This window comes from Amblyomma americanum, chromosome 4, assembly GCF_052857255.1.
Source record: "Amblyomma americanum isolate KBUSLIRL-KWMA chromosome 4, ASM5285725v1, whole genome shotgun sequence".
In the NCBI taxonomy this organism is placed as follows: Eukaryota; Metazoa; Arthropoda; class Arachnida; order Ixodida; family Ixodidae; genus Amblyomma; species Amblyomma americanum.
In genome coordinates this window covers 188,707,432-188,728,537 of record NC_135500.1, presented here as the reverse complement: position 1 = coordinate 188,728,537, position 21,106 = coordinate 188,707,432, and the positions used below count along the sequence as shown (strand labels likewise).

The 21,106-nt window shown below is 45.1% G+C and overlaps 1 protein-coding gene across 1 annotated transcript; it reads right to left on the bottom strand.

The window, feature by feature from the left end:
- Positions 1-2,032: 2,032 nt before the first annotated feature.
- Positions 2,033-17,887, bottom strand: LOC144128852 (cytochrome P450 2F2-like). Its single transcript, XM_077662616.1, has 8 exons — positions 17,673-17,887; positions 17,427-17,545; positions 16,922-17,028; positions 11,575-11,876; positions 9,663-9,778; positions 7,143-7,401; positions 3,686-3,876; positions 2,033-2,264 (listed from the first exon to the last, which is right to left on the bottom strand). The coding sequence occupies exons 2-8, from the start codon at positions 17,527-17,529 to the stop codon at positions 2,086-2,088; spliced, it is 1,257 nt and encodes a 418-aa protein (XP_077518742.1). The 5' UTR covers positions 17,530-17,545; positions 17,673-17,887; the 3' UTR covers positions 2,033-2,085.
- Positions 17,888-21,106: the final 3,219 nt, after the last annotated feature.

Here is a 21,106-nt window from a genome sequence, read left to right as displayed (position 1 = left end):
TCGAACCCCCGACCTGATGCTTCTCAGAAGGACACAGGAGTAGCTATGAAAGCAGAGAGAGCTTGGACAGGCATATTCTCTGGAATGACTCCTTAAACTAGAACTGTACATACAACTTATTCCCTCTGCGTTTGATTATGCGGCCCCTTTATGGAACACCACCCTGGATTATCTAATAACCTCCATTAAATCTGCACCATATATGTCTTGTCGTTAGATCCCTAGCAATTATCATCGCACGGCGAGAACCATTGACATAAACACTAGTTTGCACCTTCTTCAGCGACCAACCGCTTTTTTGGGACGTGCTCCAGCGTACAATAAAGAAAGACTTACCCTTGACGCCGTATGGGATACGATTCCTGGACGTTGAGCCGGATCTTTGTAAATACAATGTAATTTTCCTTCTTGGTCTGCACAGCATTTGGTGAAGCAGGATGGCTGTACGACACTGCGATGAAGATGCGCGGTCTGTCCGAGATTACTTCAAAGAAAATATATTTAAGCTGCGTGAAGTGTACAAGGAGCTATGTTTTTGAAGATGAAGTTATCGAGTTGATGGGAGTGTTGTGTTCTTTGAAACAGTTTTGATTTTCGCACGTGAGTGAAACGCATGTCCGCTCTTGATGTTTGAGAGTGTAGCGCAGAACATGTTTGTGATCTGTTGTAAACTGTCGAAACAGGCAATAAAGACAAAAAAAAAGCCACGGTGCCTCAGTGGTTAGGACGCTCGGCTACTGATCCGGAGTTCCCGGGTTCGAACCCGACCGCGGCGGCTGCGTTTCGACGGAGGCGAAACGCATAGACATCCGTGTGCTGTGCGATGTCAATAATAATTGTTTTTTTTTGGGGGGGGGGGGGAAGAAATCACGCAGTATCTTCTGTCTCATATATCGTTGGACCCTGAACCGCGCCGTAAGGGAAGCGATAAAAGACGGAGTGAAAGAAGAAAGGAAGAAAGAGGTGTCGTAGTGGAGGGCTCCGGAATAATTTCGACCACCTGGGGATCTTTAACGTGCACACATATCACAGCACACGGGCGCCTTAGCGTTTTGCCTCCCTAAAAACGCAGCCGCCGCGGTCGTGCACGTTAGATCCCCAGGTGGTCGAAATTATTCCGGAGCCCTGCACTACGGCACCTCTTTCTTTCTTTCTTTCTTCTTTCACTCCGTGCTTTATCCCTTCCCTTAAGGCGCAGTTCAGGTGTCCGCCGTTTTTGAGACAGATACTGCGCCATTTTCTTGCCTCAAATACCAATTTTTAATTTTTTTTTCTTCAGCGAGGGACTTATTTTGTGTCAGATGCGTGCCACAGGTCAGCATAGAGCTCCACTGCGTTACACGGGTGAAGAAAATAAATGTCTTTCAACTCCTTTGGGAAAGAATGGGATTACTGGGAGCTCTACTCTTAGCTAAATAAGGCGTTTCAACCCCTATGCAGTCTGGGAAGAGTAACGAGCTGCTGAAGAGGGCACAGTAGCCGCTCTACTCTTTCTGATAGACTACCAGTTCTTAGAGCGGAGCTTCCGCCTGCTCTGCGTCTTTTCTCTCACAGCCTTCTTCAATTCTTTCCTCACGGCGCGGTTCGGGCATACCCTGGGAAGTAAGCAGTTACTGCGCCTTTCCTTTCCTCAGAACCAGTTTTCCGGCGAATGCGTGGGCGCATGATGTTGATGGCCACAACTACGCATAGGCTGGCAACCTTCGTCTAAAGAGCTATAGAGTTCTACAAAGCAAACACTTGGCTCTAAAGAGCTATAGAGCTCCACGAAGCAAACACTTGGCCCGCGAATGTGAGAAAGCAACAGTTGTTAAAAGCCTATACCCGCGTTCATGGTGAAGAGGGTATGGCATTCAGATCTCTATCTGTGTTGATGAGGTGGCATTTGACTTTCTTTCCTGTTCATAACCCCGGCTTTCTGCTTACGGACAGCAAAGGGCGAATGCTATCAATGTCGCATACAACTATCACTCTAAAACATGCTGGAAGGACAAAGTTAGTGAGATCAACATACTTTTAATGCCATGGGACAAATGACGCGTATGTGAACTACACGTGACCAGCGCGCCTTGTCAGCACTTTTCCTCACTGTCGGGCTACGAAGCGCAGTTTCTGTGGTCTGGGAACGCAGACGCCGTCGCTGTCGAAGTCCAGGTCGACGACTTTTCCCTCTTCAGGCAGGATGGTGAAGCGCTGTACGATGGTTGCAATATAGACGAACACTTGCACGTTGGACATGGGCTCCGCAGGACACATGCGCTTTCCTGAAAGCGAAGGCAAACAGCAGGTATGTATGGCTTGTATATAGTTACTATGCATTATTCGTGAGAGGATTCGTGGTGGATCGCGTGTTATTCCGCCGTTTGTCAGTACGTTCTTCATTACGCAAGCTATTTATGAACTTCACACTTAAGCATGTGGAACAGATAAGGACAGTCAGATCATAGGGCAGAGGTCAACTTTATGCGTGAGAGCAGCGGGTGTTTAAACTTCAGTATTCGTTGTGCCCCGTACGCGCTAGTTAACAGCCTGGCATAGGTGCAGAAGCAGCATAGTTTTTCATAATGAAGTAATTTGGGCGATAATGAAATGGCGGATTCTGAGGGAAGGAAATGTTGCAGTAACTCTCAAATCTCGGTCGGCACCTCAACCGCGCCATAAGGGAACGAATGAAGGAAGAGGTGAAGTGAGATAGGGAGAAAGATGTGATAGTGGAGGCATCTGGAATAATTTCGACCACCTAGGGATCTTTAGCGTGCACTGACATCGCACAGCACACGGGCGCCTTTTGCGTTTCGTCTCCATCGAAACGCGGCTGCCACGGCCAGGTTTGAACCCGGATCCTCCGACTTATGACCCGAGCGCTGCAACAATTGAGCCACCGCGGCCTGTAGGGTGATTCCGAAACGCATGTGTGTTTAGAGCTATGTGTACAGGTAAAAAAAAAAAAACTCAAATGGTCGAAAACAATACGGAACCCCCCGCTACGATGACTTTTTCTTGCTCCGAGTTTATGGTCTCCGCTTCATCGCCTTTTTTTTTTTGGTTTGCGCTGTCCGGGTGCCAATGCGCAGTAAGGCAGACACTGCCTCTTTCCTTTGCTCATAACCATTCGTATCAATGTTGCCCGCTTTGTAAGGTGACGCTACCATCGCCTACAATGAGGGAGCGAAGGAATTCCTTTCTTTTGCACTTAACCATAGGTTAAATACACACTAGATATGTACAGTACTCACGGATTGAAATAGGACATTCGGAGCGCTAACCTTGCAGTGCCACGCGGCATGTGGTAAACCACAGGCCGGCTCATTGGCTACTGGAAGGAACAATTCTGCTTTGTAGATGTTCTCCCTCTCGCGCCATACCACAATGCACCACCTTGGTTTCATGAGCGTCTACGGGCGGCACTCCATGAAGCGACGGCCACGCGCTCCGAATGTCCTATTTCAATCCGTGAGTACTGTACTTTTATACTTCTTGCTGTCAGTTTTGTCGGCTGCTTTCCTATGACCCATATGGAAGCATTTGCAAATGCATCTAATATGTAACTAAAAATTTCTGCGCTCTGCTTCAATCGAAAGGCACTAAGCAGATCGCGAGAAATGACGTTTCGTTTAAACAGGGCATTTTCTACCTTAAGATGGTGCTGTTACCAATGGATGATTAGGGAGAGGCGTGAGCTTACCTACGGAAAAAGGCATGAGGTACTCGGGCTTCTCGACCAGTGCTGAAGTTCCGTCGGCCAAGAATCTGCCTGGATTGAATTTCTCGGGCTCTTTCCAAAGATTTGAGTCCATGTGTGTCGCCCATATGTTGGACATGATGACTGTTCCAGCGGGTATCCTGTAGCCGTACACCATGACGTCTCGTTGTGCTCTGCAGGGGGAAAATTGAAATGTAAAAACCAAATTTTTCTAAATTTTTGAATTATAAAAATTGATTTCTTTCGTGAACTTTAGGTAGCTCGAGCTGAAAAGCATAGCGAAAGCATGAAAGCATACTGCATGCACAGGAAATAATGTCAGCTGTATAGCTTGGATCAGAAGCCACTCTGGATCAGTAGTCGAGCACGCTAACCACTGAGCCACCGCGTGTCTTAGTGATCTGCAAAAATGACACCACGCCGCTGAAATGACCCATTAACGCTATCGCATCACATACATAAGGGGAAGCTTAGAGGGCCTCAGAAAGGCGCTGTCAATAAAGTTGCAGTATGTGTAGGATGTTGAAGGACGCTGCTTCCCAAATATCCACCAGCAATAATTTTCTTTAATGCGTTTTGAGGAAGACGAGTTATATAGAGTAAAAATTTGAACTTCTGTGTCTTCTCGTCTTTCCCTCTCCTCTCGTCAATTTTTGCACTCCAAAACGCCACTGCTCCCCCACGCCTCCACCCATTCGGCTCCTCCCCTACCTCCGCCGGCTGCCGACGCACGCGGAGTGGCCGCGGCCATGGCAGCTGCGTGACGTCTAAAATAATTTGGCGTGGTGAACCAATGACAACCCCCGGCTGCTGACGTCACTTGCAAAGCGTGACGTTGTATGCCAGGCTTTGCGCGAAAGCCCGGCACCGCACGCCACCGCAAGGTGCGAAAGCAAGAATAATAAAAAAAAATGTAATTTAAATTTCCCGCTGCCTTTTGAGGTCTCGTACGCGGCATGAACGGTCGGTGACCTGTAAATTACATAGAGCAAACATTTTATATCCAAGTTCGGTCACTATTTTCTGCGACCCTTTAAGTATCCCCAAAATTTTTTCTAGGTGCTTGTGCACTCTTTCTCATAAAAATACAATTTTACGCGACAGCGTATACAGCTCGTTCGGTCGAAAAGCCGTCGGCGTAGTCGGCACTGCGTGTCGGAAATAATCGGGGGCTGCGTAAAAAAAAATCCTATCATTCCAACCGTTTGATGCAGAACGCTTCGGATGATGTCATACGATTCAGCGTTTCGTGCAGCATAAACTTACTGGCTAAGTTAGAACCTAGCTCCCGGCGACCTATAATCGGGAGCTGCGTAAAAAGAAAATGTATAATTAATCCGGAGCACTCCTCTACAGCACCTGTTTCTTCCTTTCTTCTCTCATTCCGTCCTTTATCCCTTCCCTTACGGCGCGGTTTAGGTGTCCGCCGAGATGTGAGACAGATACTGCGCCATTTCCTTTTCCCAAAAAACAATTTAAGAATAGTAATTGTTGGGTCTAGTGATTTAATCTTGATTGGTGTGTGATAAGGAATGACGAATTAATGAAATCATTGTAATTAATTGATTAGTTAAAGTAATGAAGAGTAAAAAAATGAAAAAAGGGTGAACAATGGTGTAAAAATGCTCAGATTAAAAGCCAATGCTTGATGATGCTAATTAAGGAAATTTACAAAGTGTAATTAATCAATTATTAATTGAAACAATGGCAGAAAGTGAAAAATGCGTTCAATGGTGTCGATATTCTCAGAATGGAAAGCCTTAACCCATTACGCTATCGCGTCATATTCTTAAGGCGGAGCTTAAGTCTCCTCTCCAATTTTTATTTTCCTCTTTCGCCGTTCTTCTCGTTTTCAATGAAAAGGCTTCACGTCTCCTCACTGTGGGAAACGAACACTTGTTCGCAGAGACGCGACTGCTACAGTCCAAAAATTATATTTGGACTGCCGCAGTCGTGTAATTATATTTGGACTGCCGCACTGCACTGCCGCAATTATATTTGGAAACGACAGCGCGGGGGCTTTAAACGAGCATGGTGCAGTGTTCGCTGTCGCGGTTTGTCATAGTCACCAGTGCTTCGAAGTCATTGAGTATAACTGTTTAAGACCAGTGGCAGCCTGAGTATAAACTCTTTGGCATCACTATTATTAATATGCTTAACTGCAACAGGCATGTTTTTAACATACGTGCCCCTTTATTTCAAAAGCTTTCTCTTCTACGGGATCAACCAAAGCGCGTGGGCGGAAAAGATGTAACAGCGCCAAGACAGGAGAAAGGAAACGAGACACACACTTGCGCTTACTAGAAACAAAGCGATTTATTGCGGCATGTGACGCAATATATCCAGTAGACCTGTCGATCGAAAATAAAATAAAAGGGAAAAACCAGCTATACAGCCGGAGTTCCCGGGTTCGAACCACCTGGCCGCGGCGGCCGCGTTTCGATGGAGGCAAAACTCAAAAGGCGCCCATGTGCTGTGTGATTTTAGTGTACACCAAAGGTATATCCTGGTGTATCCTAGTACTTAAGATGCCGATAAAGCTATCAAGGCTCTCAGAAAGTAGAACGATACATCGACCCTTTACAGATATTTTGAGCTTCGATGGTATCCTAACTGCCCGACTAGAGTGCTCAAAAACACACCATGTGGCCTGGAAACTTTTGACCGATCCTGTATGCAGTGGGGAAACGTAGTGGGAGAAAGTAGTGAGGGAAGGAGATGATTGTATCCGTGATACGTCAGTGGTGTTTCTCCGGAGTGAAATGGTATTTCTTAATACGCATCTGTAAATACATGAATGTTTGCGGTCCACGTCTTGGCTCATGGGTAAGGGAGATTGCATATAAAACGCTCTTCGTCCAATAAAGCATGTTGATAGTAGAGCGCTCGTTCATTTCCCTTACTACTTCCGTGTCTGCATTTTCGAGCTCTTATGTCATTCCTAAATAAATATATTTTCGCTAGTTACAACGCTTTCGAGCGCTTTGCTCGTAACAATCTTACCACTTGTAGCGGCCGCGGTGGCTGAGTGGTTATGGCGCTCGACTGCTAATCCAATAGACGCGGGTTCGATCCCGGCCGAGGTGGTCGAATTTCGATAGAGGTGAAATTCTAGAAGCCCATGTACTCTGCGATGTCTTAGCACGTTGAAGAACCCCAGCTGGTCGAAATTTCTGGAGCCTTTCACTACTGCGTCCCTCATAGCCTGAGTCGCTTTGGGACGTTAAACCCCATAAACAAAAACATAAACATTTTGTTCTCCTTACAGACAGTCCGTCCCTCGCAAGTCGGGACATTGTTTCGCTGTGTTGCGTTCTAGATATCTGCTATCGAGAACGTTTGTGAGTTTTGTAAATAAGCTTCAATCGAGCCATTCAATCCTTATCAACCCATACACCTATAAACTGTTGCCACTTGTTTCGGCGTGCCGCGTACTCACTCCCGGGGCAGTCCCATCAAAGCCGGAGTCCTCCAGCGGTACAGCTCCCATATGGTGGCCACTGTATAAGGCATGGCGTGTCTGTCTTCCCAGCTCGGGGTCCGATTTCTGCCCACCACGCGGTCCACCTCGGCTCGAATCCTTCGCTGAACGCTGTCTTCCTTGTCTGCCAGGTTGAGTAGGTGCCACACGGCAGTATAGTAGGTCAACATGGAGCCCCCGCCAAACAGAGTCAGCGCGTTGCCCAGCAGATACTCCTCTGGAAGAGGGAGCGAGAGAGGGGGAGAAAGGTAGGCTCTTATTTTTACCAGTTTGCCGCCCAGCCTGCCCAGAGGCTGCAACGCTGTTACCAAACAGGCAGACACGCCTTACAAAAAACAATCCAAAGACACTAATCGAAAGTTCATAGACCCTTTATATCGTCTGTATAGACGACTGAATACGCGGTCCATAGATACTGACTATGCAATATTTGCGAAAGTCGGTGGCCCTGTTTTGCGGAGGATGAGAACCTGTGAGCGAAAAGCTTTGTAGGGGAAAAATGGCTGTTCTCTCGCGTTGGGTCTGGCCCTCATTTAAGAGCCCCAATGGTTTGTTCTGTCTGCTCCTCCCGGTTCATCAGCCGGTGCTGGTCTTCGAGGTTCATGCTGTTTAGCGCAGCCTCACAGTGCTGAAGAGTAGGATTATGGTTAATCGGGCCAGCGCTCGTCTTGGAGCGTGCCTATACTGTGTGGTACAGTGACAGGAGTCACCGCATAGCGGGCATTGAATACTTTATAGAGTTGGGCGCGTTTTGTTGAGGAGATTAAGGTGCGGATAGGTTTTAGTCTGCAAATGTCTCTATGTCACCGATATTTCTCTGGCAAGTTTCTTGTGTGGTTGTGGGCAGGTTCGTATAGTCTCTCTGTAGTGTTCAAGGATAGCGCTGCACTGTATGAAAACCATTTGTACCCTTTAGTCCCGCATTCGATCTGCTCGGTTGACGTGCGCTCGAGCATTGTCGGTTGCCTTCAGGCTTCCCGAGAACCGACTTGTGTCCTGGTGCTCACATCTGTGTGACGAACACGAAGCTTTTCCCGCTCTACCGTTCAAACTAAACATTCTGGATAGGTTTACATAAAAGCCAGTCCTCAAACAGGACGATAAACAAACACTGCACAGTAGCAGACGACGACGCCTACGATAAACTACACTATACTTTTTTCCTTCACTTCAGGACTTCCTTCTGCTCCCACCACTCAGAACAGTGCGCAGTCTCTTCAACTTCACAAGCATTCTATGCCTGCACGGCTCCTCTAATGCATTTAACAAACAATTTTTGCCTCAGGTTGCCGAAAAAAAATGGTATTCATTCCATGATTGCATTGTTATCGAACGCGATCCATGTAAGGTCCGGCAATTGATGACATTTTCGAAAACCCAATGTGCGTTACCTTTGCCTTCGCGTTTTATCTTTCTGTTGCAGTTATGTACTTTGCCACACCAGCCTACTGGGTTTATGTACTGTTTTTTCTATTGTTCTATCCTGCCTGACTACGACTGTCATACTCATTGTGACCTCTAATGTTATTCCGATGTTCTGCCTCTCGCCCTTCCTATTTATATAATACCCCTCGAATGTCCAACGTTCTTAGACATAAAATTAGAATATTGACAAATTGTAAGGTATTCGTATAGAAGTATTGAAGGTAATAGTCAAAATCTCGATATGTAGAAATATCTTTATTTTATAGTGTTTCCATCGCTATTATCGAGCAATTAAGAATGCCATAAAAAATCAGTCAGGAACGCTTCTGACGGTAGCACAAACGTTAATAGCAAAAAAAAGAGAGAAAATTCAAGCCTGCCGACGGCAGATCAGCGCCTATATTGATTGTTATAGTGAAACCTTACAATATTAGAAACTCTTATAAACTCTTTCCCGTTAAAAAATGCTTTTGTACATAATTTTTGGGTATGAGGGTATTTAACGGTCAATAAATGGGGATGATGAGAATCCGACCAAGTCGCCACGGAAGATAAAATGTGAGGTAGCTGTCCAAATTAAAGGGATTGCAATGAAAGAGTGTTTAGCATTATGAGCAGCTAGAACAGAAAAGAAAAGTTATTGATTTTTGGCCAAGAACTTAGATTCACGCAGGTCTGATCACTGGTCTGGCCGAAAAAGGAAGGCTATGCTCCGCGTGACTGGCGGTGTGGTGCGAGGCGAAGAATTTCGTAAGTTCTAGCAATGAATTGCTACGCAAGTATTACGGAGGCTATTTGAAAGGCATTGATGTATGCAAAGCTTTCAAGTTTAGCGGCACATTTAGGACAACTCCGTCCAATGTTTGTTAACGGTAAAAATCTGTTCTTTATCTATGCAAACGCTGGCTACCTCGTTCTTCATTCCATCTGACGGGCAGATTGGTTGAAAATGCAAGGTTTGTGATGATGAACCACATAATATGTTGACGGCTTATAAGATAATTGTTTCCGAGGCAAAAAGAGTAGGCTGTTTATATTTTTTGCATTACTTACCTTTAAAACAACTCTTACAGTCGTCATTTTGGTTGGAGATCATCCGCTTGTAGTCTTTTATGAAGCTGCTGCTCTTTTGCTCTTTTCCGGCGGTTTGACTCGATGCCCCTTCCCGGCTGTAATGAAGATAGCCGCATTACTTTCTTTGCACCGGTTTAGTGGTTACTAAGCAAGTCAGCCATTTAAAAAAGGGCAGTGATGGTCGGGTCGCGAAAGATAAAATATCTTGGTTTGGGACGATTTACCTTTCGCCACCCGCCAACGAAATTTCACCTTAGCGGGTACTGCCCTGCCGTCAGCCCGCTATAGCACCAGATGAAATTTCATTCGGGGCACACAGTTCTGGTTGGGGAACATGAAATTAAAGGAATCTGGCAGAACGCTTCCAGACACTCTGAACAAATAAAATTGTGGTGGGCACACCGCGACCAGAAGCATTAAATGCTTTCGTCCAGTGTAGATTTGTAATAAGGCAGTAATTACTCATTAGTGCCTCCCTATAGAGCAGCCATACAGATTCAAAGGAGAACTATGGAGCATCCACAGAAAGTTCGTAGTTGGAGACAAAAAAGTTAGGAGAGACCTTTAAGGCTGCTTACGTGTGAGAAGGCGTAGCCCGCCCGCTCACTTTGTGAACGCTGCCGCCGCGCTCTGCCGCGTGATGTAACCCGGTGCCACGCAGCTGGCAATTCTATTTCTGCACGGCTCTACGTAGCCACCACCGCGAAGCTGCCGCACCCCTTGTGATCTTGGCGCTGATCCACCTTATGGGTATGACGCGATAGATAATGGGTTAATGCCCATATATGTACAATTAGTCTTTCTTTCATTAACATTCATAGATTCCTGGGAGTCCACATACCACTTCTGGTGCAGTGAGGGTGCAATTATGCGCTACGCCATTGCAGTGTGTGGCAGATGCTGCCAGCAGTGGGACCTGTGCGATCCAGGTTGTCCTGAGCAACCTCGCGCGACCAACCATTAATTTAACTGCCACCTGACAGGTTGCATGAGGACGCCATCTTTTATAGTTACCACCGAGAACACACACACCCCTCGCCCGGCTGCCGATAGCGGTTGCTGATAAGCGGCGGCGGCCTTAAAACGCTGTCGTGTTTTACTCTTAAAGGCGGAGCGTAATTAAGCGTCTCCATGTTCTTTTAAGTTCGTAGCAATATTTATAAATATAATTCATTTCAAGGTGCGACTTTTGCCTTACAGTCGCCGGCGTGCGATCGCCTGTACTGCGCATGCGCAACTGTAGAGTACGCCAACATACAGTTTCACATTAAAGCTCGTCTAAAAGGTTTGTACAGTCGGGGACAAAAGTCTCCGGACCACGTGTTCCTTAACGAAGCCGATAGCTCTATTAATAGCCGGCGGCTGGAGACCACACTTGTGGAGATGAAAGAACAAAATATTGACTTTCACCTCCACAAGTATGGTCTCCAGCCGCAGTGTAATAGAACAACTATGGGCTTTTTTTATATAAACACGTTGCCCAGAGACTTTTGTCCCCGACTGTACACGGTGATTTTGGCTCCAAGACATTTCAGAATACAACCTAAACCCTCATGCCGTGGCAAGCGCTCACGCAGATGGTGAACTCTTCTTTTGCCAACATTGTAGACGGAGCGCTTACGCACGTAGCGCCGCCCCAAGCGCTTCGATTATCTCCCGTTTTATGTGAAAGGGCGGTGAATGTTAGTCTCACATTTGTCAATAACGAGTGCACAATGAAATATATATGTATATAATGTGAATGTAAGTTGAACTTAGGTTGAAGTCTTCCGAGGGTCCTCTACTCAGCTCTCATTGTCTCCTTTGTTTACGCCGAAATGATTTATTTGCGGATTATGCAAAAACTGGCCCTATTCACTAGTATGCATTACTGCTCCAGCTGAAGCGGTACCTGAAGAATTTTTCTGCGTCATCCGTGATCCTCCTTAATTTGCCAAACTTGGTGAAGAAGAGCGTGGCGATGGCCCTCAGGCCGATGGGAATGACGGCGGTCAGGGACCCAGCGGCCAAGCACCGGAAAATCTTCACGAGAATGTTGTCCAAGAAGACCCTCCTCTCGTCTTCGAAGTCGTACCGCGATCCCATCACGAGCGCAGTCACGTTGTTGGACACGCTGGGCAGGACGAGATCGGCCACGTCGATGGCTTCTCCCTTGGCTTCCGCGATCTTTTCTGCCAAGTAGACGGCCTCGTCCTGCCGTTGCAGAGGCAGAATAAACGTTTTTCGCCGTAAGCACAGAAAAGATGTTTGAAACATTGCGTACGTTTGTTTTTCCTACCATGATAAAGTCTTTGCAGAGGTTCGCTAACTTTGGCATGGCATAGCGTGTCTCGCATCATCCTGCAGTAAAGGAACTAAAAAAATGCAATACCACTCTCACACGGGAACTTTAGATCGCTATCGAGGCGATTGGTATCAAACTCAATGCAGATGGGGCGTTCTACGCGGCCAATTCAATCACAATCGAACCGGATCCAGCTCGACTCCAAGCGAGTTCCTAAAGCGCAATGGAGGGTTCAGAAAAGAATAAAAGGCAAAAAAATAATGAAACAATCGAAAAGGCGTTTTGTAAAAACTATAAAATTTTAAAAGTTTGTCATTTTATTTAGTGTGACTTGATTTCCCTAGTTCTGTTGACACTCAGAACGCCAGCCGCCTGTCTAGGCTTAAATATAGCACTCACGTGGATGGGCCAGATGAATGGTGCTTTGAGCGCTTTTCTGACTAAACGTCCTGTAGCTGCGTCGCAGCAATGAAAGGAAACCCCAGGAAAGGTACTCATTATCCAAGCTGCACGCCAAAGTGTGTGCCGGAAGTCATGAGCTTTCGGAAGGACTACTGGGAGTCTTTGGCCGACGGTGCAGCCAATAGTAACGTTTAGTAACGTCGGGTGCAGCAGCGTCGTCTGCTTCATTGTCTTTTGCGCATGCTCAGGCGTGCTGAGACGGCGGCCATGTTAGTGGGGGGGGCTTCACATCCGGCTTCAAAAAAATATTACGTAATGGCCTCACGGTCATGGCCAACGGACGTTTTATAATAAGTGTTTTCGTTCACTTTTCCTTCGTACAGATTGATTTGTTTGCCGCCATCTATACAACGATGTATGGATGGATGGATGGAAGGTAGGAGCATCCCCTCTGAAACGAGGTGATGACAGTTGCCACCGTGCTCAGATTTTTTCCCCTTTATTTTTGTTTAACTGTGTTGTAAGCTATAACGGCGTGAGCAGGCAGCGCCACTTGTCGTTTAGCAGGCCAACTAGCTCATCGAGATCGAGTGAGAAAATTTAGCAGCCCTGCATGTGGAGAGCGCTCCGAGCATCAGACGGGATCGGGATAGGAAATGCTCGTGTGACAGCAGTATTCAATTTAAACACCAATCTACAGCTTGCAAGGTTAGCGCTGTGACAACTATACAAAAAGCCCCTGAACGCCGGCATGTGCGCTAGGCTGATTATGCTTACAGGACGAGTAACCCGCATACGGGCAGAAATATTTCTAAAAATTCGTTGTCAGAATAACGATGATGGCGGTGATGACCACGGTACACAGTGAACGATATGGGTGCTGATCATCCGTCCTAATTTGTAGTTATTTTATGTTCTGTTTGTCTAAGCGGGCTGTAATATACCACAGCGATATCAGTAGCGGTAAAGCTGCCCGCGTTTTAGGGCATCGTAGCAATGTCAGTAGTAGGCCTGTAGCAATTACAATTCAATGACACCACTTCTACAAGGTCATATGTCACATTATGCTTTCCAGTATTCGCTGCGGGCCAATGAGAGTGGGCTGTTCGGGGTCGCGTGGTTCATGCTTTGTGGTCAGTGGGCCTAGGAGTGATCTCCACTGAGAGGCCGCGCTGCTATTGTGGTTTCATTTTCAGTGTTGTGTGAAAAGTGTTGTGTCTTGAAGTTTCCTTTTTCGGAGTTTAGAGACAACTGTGAACATCGGATTCAAAAATAAGGGCAGACGTTGACTTTTACATTAATGCAGCGATGCGTTGCTGAACCAGTAATTATGGTGGCTTAGAATGAGTGGTGAACAAAGGCGAGTATAAGTAATGTTCTGGAAACATTCTTCAGTAACCTTGCGAACCTTAAAATTAGATGAGCGAAGCAGATGAAATAAGATACTTGCCGCCCGAGAAGCGGCAGTACAGCCGAGGAAATTCGCGGTGCTTTGCGGTATAAGGCATTACATAAATAGTATCGATCGCATTTCATTTATATATGTTATTATATTGTGTCTCGTAGCTTGTTCGCAGTAGAGTGCGAAGATATAACACAAAGCAATGGCCTCCGGCACATTAGAATTGGCTGGAAAGCGCGCGAAAATAAACTTATGGAAACCATAGCCATGTGCTCGTAGATTCAACAGCACTGTTATTTCGGTGATAAGGCCTTTGAGCCACAAATATGTAGCGTTTGATCAGTCTATTACATCGTCCCTCAAAATAGCAATAAAATTAGGTTTTTGTGTCTACACAGATTAGAGTATTTTCACTGGTCATTGCAGAGTGATTAAGGTCGAGTCCCGCGCAAGCAAATAGCCCATGTGCATTTTTATGTCTGTGGACATAACTTGCGGCTAAATAATCTGCAAGTGAATCTATTTATTCGCGGAAACCTATAAAACATTTTTACAGAACGCTCTTTAGTGAATCTCAATTTCAATTTCAATGTACGGCCCTAATTTCAAGCAAATGTGAAATGCTGGAGAAGTATTCGGGTCAAATAACGTAGAATCGCAAATATTTTTCGACCCTACAGGCTAGGTCAGTGTGGTGGCTGTCGTCAATTAGAGCTCTCTTAAAAGGCTGTATGGTGCATTCTGCATCTTTCTGCGGTCTCAAGCTTTAAACAGTTGGAAGCTCGCAATCAGCATTTTATCGGTGAACGAGCTAACAAATGGCATTTGAATAACACACATCAGGACCTGTGGAAGAAGGTTGCTTTATGAGTGACCAAACATCGCCTTCAAACTACGTAGTAAGAGATCGGCAAATGGTTCACGGTGAAGATCATTATCATAAACCAGATTACGTATACCGCCTTGCGTTATATTTTCCAAACATTAACCTCCCCCCCCCTGTTCCCTGCTCCTTTCTCTTATCTGAAAAAAATTCTTATGAGCTCCGATCCTCACTTTCGGTAGCTCCCGGCGATATTTTGTTCCCCCAAAGGGAACAGTGTTACTCTGACAGAACCTCTGCTATTTGTCCTCCACAGTAGATCACCGATATCAGCTGGTAATAAGAACTAGCAAAGAGAATCAGAACAGAATGCCTTAGTAATCTGATTTGTGGATGACGTTGGTTTGCTATCAAATTGCGGGGATGAATAGCACGATGGAAATGTACAGCGCAAACAAAAACGAGGACACAAGGAAGACATATTGGACACACGAGCGCTCGTGTGTTCCACGTGTCTTCTTTGTGTCCTCGTCTTTGTTTGCGCTGTACATTTCCATCATGAATCACCAACATTCCCAGACTGCCACCCTAATGAATTGCACATATTGATTGATGACCCAAAGAGCAAAAATGAACTTGAAATAGAAAAATGAGAAACCAAGAAAACAAGAGTAATATTCAACTGACTTGGAAGAATGCAAGTTGACCAGATAGTTGCTGTGTATATGTACTTGAAAATCGATAGCGCTTGTGATAGGTAGCTTTTAGTCATTTACGGGAACTTCTTGATGAAGTAACGGAATTCTTTATATATAAGCAGCGCCTGGTCTTATAAGGCAGGCGAAAGCACTTCATGCGGAACAGTAAGCAGTGACGTGAAGGGAGGTGATGAAATGTTGTTAAACGTTTAGTGACTCTTGATAAATGCTTTAAGGGCTTATCATTTGACGCTTTAATCGATGCCAATTAACTTAAGGCAATTACCTTGTGTGTTGGTGGCACTCACTTTGCCGCGGCAACACCGGTCTCTTCGGGAAGTTACCAAATTGAACAGAAAATATTAATCAATGAACGAAACTGCAGAAGCATCTTATTTTGCACACGCGACTCAAACCGCATGGCTGCAGAAATTCTTTCTAGCGGCGCGGCCTTAGGAAGCTGCCAAAATTAAACCATTCTGTGAAGCGGACAATTTAATTCTGTTGAACCTTAGTGATATGCTTCGTGACTCACAGAAGTTCGCGCTCAGGTGTGGACCTCTCAACGTCATACTCTGCTATGCGAGATCTTTATCATAAGTATAGTAAAATTGTTTTTAATTTTATGTTCATTTGTAACACATCTTTATATAATTGCTAATGGATCATGTATACAGGATGGTTCACCTGAGACTTTACACAATTTTTTTAAAGTATCGTTTTTTAGACAGAAGAGCGTTATGACCACTGTGTAAACACTGTGTAATAAAATAAAATATCTGATGTCATACTGATATATAATGAGGCATCTTTACGGGGTGTTTCAACTAAGACATTAGGCAATTTTAAATACAGGCCTTTTTAGTTATAAGCGCGCTTTTTTCTGCATAGCATTTTCGGCGGTGTAGTACACCACAAGACAGCTAAGAAGTGCTAACTAGCAGGCTAGTTAACTAAAATTGAATGCATAGTTTTTTAACTATTACGGTTAAGCTTCTTAATTACTTGGAGGCGTGCAGCACACCGTAATTAATATTCATATCAGTTTTTATTATGTCGAAAGCATGGATACCTTCTGCACTGTGACACAACAAATTTTGGCTACAGCGCGCCAAAATAAATGCGCTTTCGAGAAGCTTGCAGGCAAAGCAACGTCTCCAGGGCACGTAACTCGTCGAAATAGCCAAAATTTGTTGAGCCACAGCACCGAGGGCAATCGCGTTTTGAAATTGATTAAAACTGATATGCATATTAGTTACGGTGGGCTACATGCCTCTAAAAAATTAAAAAGGTGAACAGTAATGTTTAAAAATTAACTATTTATTATTAGTTAACCAGCCTGCTAATTATTATGTCTTAACCGTATTGTGATGCATTGCACCGCTGAAAATGCTATTCAGAAAAAAAAGCGGTCTTATAACTCAAAATGCCTAAATTTAAAAATTGCCTAAAGTCTTAGGTGAAACACCCTGTATAGATGTCTGATTGTATATCAGTATAACATGAGGCATTTTGTTTTGTTATAAAGTGTTTACATAAGGATGCACAGCGGTCATAACGCTTGAATAAAGGATCAATGCAGCGCGCTAAAACGCAGAGAAATAAAACAAGGCGTTTACGAGTGTTTACCTTAACCTGCTGTTCCATAGTCTTCCCTCCATAAGAGCCAGAGTTAAGGCAGCGGGCGCAAAATTTTCTATTCTCGACCCATGGCCGTCCATTGAGAGTAGCCACGCCTGCGAGAAGCCATTTGTCATGCTAAGTGCAGTTGCTATGGTAACTACTTGCAATAAGTACTCTAGTATTCACAGGTAATGAAACATCGACTTAAGCTATAAACAGAGGTACGATCGCTTCAGCATAGCGACCTCTCATGAACGAAATGCGTGAGTACTCAATAGAGTTCCGGCCAGCTGGGTAATGCCGTGAAGCTTGCTTGAAAAACATTTGTAGTCGTTCATAACCGGTTACTTATTTAAATATGTAATGCTGCAAACGGTGAATTTCGCCACTGCTGCGTTTGCACTCGGAAGTGCTTCGGCGCTCTCTATTAATTTAGGCTCTTTATGCTTGAATGTGCTGCACATCGCTCGTGGACCTCAAAAGGTTAATTTGCAAACAATGTCCCAATCACCTGTGACGCCCGCATGATCGAAGAACAACGCCTTTGGTCGCCGCAGTATATTCGAGTAGCCTTCAGAGATGCTCTCGAAGTCGTTCAGTACGGCGACATTCATGGCGCCTAGTTTCAACCTGAAAGCAAAGTAACATGCATTTCACACCCACCGTTCACGTTATTTTAACTCATTGGTATAATCAAACTTGATTTGTTGGATTTATCGGTTGATACGTGGCTAAAATGGAGCCTTAGTTTTCGTACCTGAACACTGGACCATACTTTTCGGCAATACGCTTGAAGGCGACATGATGTTGTCCCCGAAGAAAGGGTATGTAGCCAAGTACTGGAACTCCCCAAGGCCCGGGAGGCAGCGGCGGACGGCTGCCGTTGTTACGGCGGGGTCGCAACCACAGACAGATCAACAGCACTGCTGTTCCCACTCCAACCGCTAGTGTTGCCAGTGCCGTTGCGAGCTCACTCTGTCAGAAACGGCGACAAGGGCGTGCGGAGGGATACAGTGTAAGAGTTAGCTGTGCTCCACTGCTACTATAATTAGTCTTAGGAAAAGAGCTCGCCTGTGCAATGCGTTCATCATGCCACAGTTTGCTTTGTAAATGATGCGCGGGGTTGTGAAACTGCTGTGGTTGGGTAATTGCCTGACCTTCTACAGGGTGTCATGTTTTTTTTTATTTCCATTACCCTCCACTTTGGTATTAGAAGAGGCCGTAGACAACTATAGAGTAAGTCGTGATTGCTATTTTTTTTTTCAGAAACGTGAGCGGGCTATTGAGTCGTATTGAGAAGGTCGGCACCAATTTGCGCAGTCACACGACTGTTAGTCGCAAATATATATATTGTTGCCAGTGCCGTTCATCGGTTTCACAGTAAACAATTCTTGAGTTTTTGGCGCTATTTTGTAATGAAGAGTTTGCTTCGCACAAGTTCGTTTGGTTGCGATGCTACAAACTCGTATCTAACGCACTGTACGTTTTCATACGCATTTTTTCGTCTATACATTTCAAACAGAGCGACTGAGTAAACAACTGAACGGCACTTTGAAACGGGAATAAATTGAGCTAAACACTAGCAAAAACGGGAAGAAAATTGCTTCATGTGTATCAAACTTTTTACGCGACTTTAGGAAACGTTTTTAAGAACCCACATTGAAATGCTTGCTGGGCGATTCCGGGCAGAGAAGTTTTGCAACATGAAAACTTTGGTAGTGCAAAAATGAAAAAAAAAAGCAGGAAGAAAAGACGTGCTGTCATTTCGCTAGTGTCTGCGTTCAAATGATCTCTCTTCATTGCATTGCTGCATCTTGTGCCTAAAAAACGCCAAAGAATATTAACACCGTTATTAGTTTTTCACATTTCCCTCTTAAAGCTTCGGGCATGAAGCATGGAATGAAATACGTAGCACATCTTCACAGGAGGTTCTCGTTATCTTATAGATATTAGGGCCTAGGACGACTTGGCTCAAAAATGAATTTTGACTCGCTTAATTTTTTCATTTTTTTTGAAGGCATTTCGCTTTCCATCTTTCCGAAGTGCCCATTAACATTGCGTTTCCTTGATGTACGATGATGATATGTGCATAAAACAAACAAGTCGAACACGGTACTGTTTTAGCATACTTGCATGTTGTCCGGCATGTTCATCACGGTACTCTGTCTACGGCTAACGCTGACGCATCCTTTATAAATATAAGCTGGTTGTGCTACAGATGGATTCTATTCCAACGCATGCGAAATGTTATTTTTCGTTTCAATTTTGAGGAATTCGAATGAGGGGATTATTGTACGAAGTCTTTATGCAGCAGGTATTCTTTTATGATGCCGGCGAAAACAGCGGGTTGCTAAGGGCCACATGACAATGAGGGCCACCATAGGCGAACTAAGCTGCGCTTTATGAGGAAAGAGCCTTCGGCTGAGCCACCTGCAATTCCGCGTGACTGCCTGCTATGTTATTACTACGCGGTTTGCTAAGTGCAGGTGCCTGTCAGTTGCATGTCATGAGGTACACTACGTTGATCTGACGCTCAAAACGAGTTCACCGCTCTCGCGAGAGGGGCTGGCGTCGGGCTGTTCCTTGGGGTTACGCGGCACTATATATGATGGGCCGAAACTTCTGGAGGGAGCAAATGACCTCTCTGCTGTTTCGGAATGTTGAGAGCTCGACACCATGCCCATGCGGGAGGTTCTGAACTAATTTCGATGACTCACGCGCACGAAGCATTTGCTTCTTATAACTACTAAACATCAAGCCTATGGGAGCACGCACTGAATACAGAGCGGAAAGCGGATTTAACCTAACCTCATCACATCTTTTCGCTACGAAGTGCTTGGCAGTGTCTTCATTTTATGTTTGGACAAAAAGCATTTATATTGGACAATTTATATTTGACAAAAAGTATCGCGTGCGTAGTTCTTACCGCCATCTCTGCCCAGGGCTCTCTTTTGGACACTCGTTGCCTCTTTAGCGCTATTTACAGGAGCGCCGGCCAGAGCAATGCCTGTTGAAAAAAACCTCTGCGTCTCCCGGTCTGTAGACCTGTTTCTATATTAATGGCAATTAGACGGCGCTTCACATTTCTGTGTAACTGTAGTTACCATGCATCGAGCACATGTTTGCGGCAGGAAAGAAAGCTGGTCACAAATGTTCATCGAACGCACATAATCATTGAAAGCTTTAAATCGTATGCGATCTTTGAATGCCCCGAAGCGACACCATCCGGGGTTCCATAACGTGCGTTCGCATCGCACAACAAATGGTCGTTTTTGCTTGCCGGCTTCGCCGAAATACTGCCGCCACTGCCGGTATTAGTAAGATCAGTAAAGTTGCGACGTTTTGTTCGGAGATAGGAGCATAGAAACTGCTCAACACGTGAGAAAATAATGGTGTGAACAAAGAAAAAAAGAGAGAGTAACACTAAAGCTTCCTGCTTACAAAAGTGGCTGACTATAGTGTCGGAGTAAATCGGACTAAATTAGAGGTGCCAGGTTTCTCAGGTTATACCTGCATCTCAGCAACAAGCCCACTGCATATCAGCAACAAGCGTCCACTGCATGACAAACGACTCTCCTCCATCTCTCTAATTAACACTGTCCTATGTCAGCTGCGGCCACGTTATCCTCACAAACTTCTTAAAATCTCATCTTAACCTTCTTCCGCCCCCCGGTACACTTGCTTTCTTTTATAATTCAGTCCTTTACCCTTAGCGACCATCGGTTATCTTGTCCTGACATTACATGCCCTGCCCAAACCCATTTATTCCTATTGATTTAGAGTAGGATGTAATTAATCCACGTATGTTCCCTGATCCACTCGGCTCTGTCCCTGTCTCTAGGCGTTACACCTATCATTTTCTTTCCACAGCTCACCGCTTTGAAATACATTTACGTTGAAATCTTTTCGTAAGCCTTTTCATTTCTGCCCGATAGGTGAGTACCGGTAAGATACAGCTGTTATATACTTTTGTCATGAGGGATATTGGTAAGCTGCCATTAGTGATCTGAAAGTACCAGCCAAATGCGCTCCACTCCATTCTCCATGCGCTGCACTCCAACTGATCCCAATACTGGTCTCTGAACACCTCCTGTAAGCAGAAGGTGGACAGCATTGGAGAGATCGTAGGTGTCTTCCTGTCCGGTACACCTCCTTATTGAAATCTTATTGCTGTTTCTGTGCACGACTGTG

Coding starts and splice junctions, on each gene's coding strand:
- LOC144128852 (XM_077662616.1), bottom strand. CDS start 17,529: ATGAATGTCGCCGTACTGAACGACTTCGAGAGCATCTCTGAAGGCTAC. Junction 7,402..9,662: donor CTGTAAGAGTTGTTTTAAAG/GTAAGTAATGCA, acceptor TCCCTCTTCCAG/AGGAGTATCTGCTGGGCAAC. Junction 3,877..7,142: donor TTGATGGGACTGCCCCGGGA/GTGAGTACGCGG, acceptor TTCCCCCTGCAG/AGCACAACGAGACGTCATGG.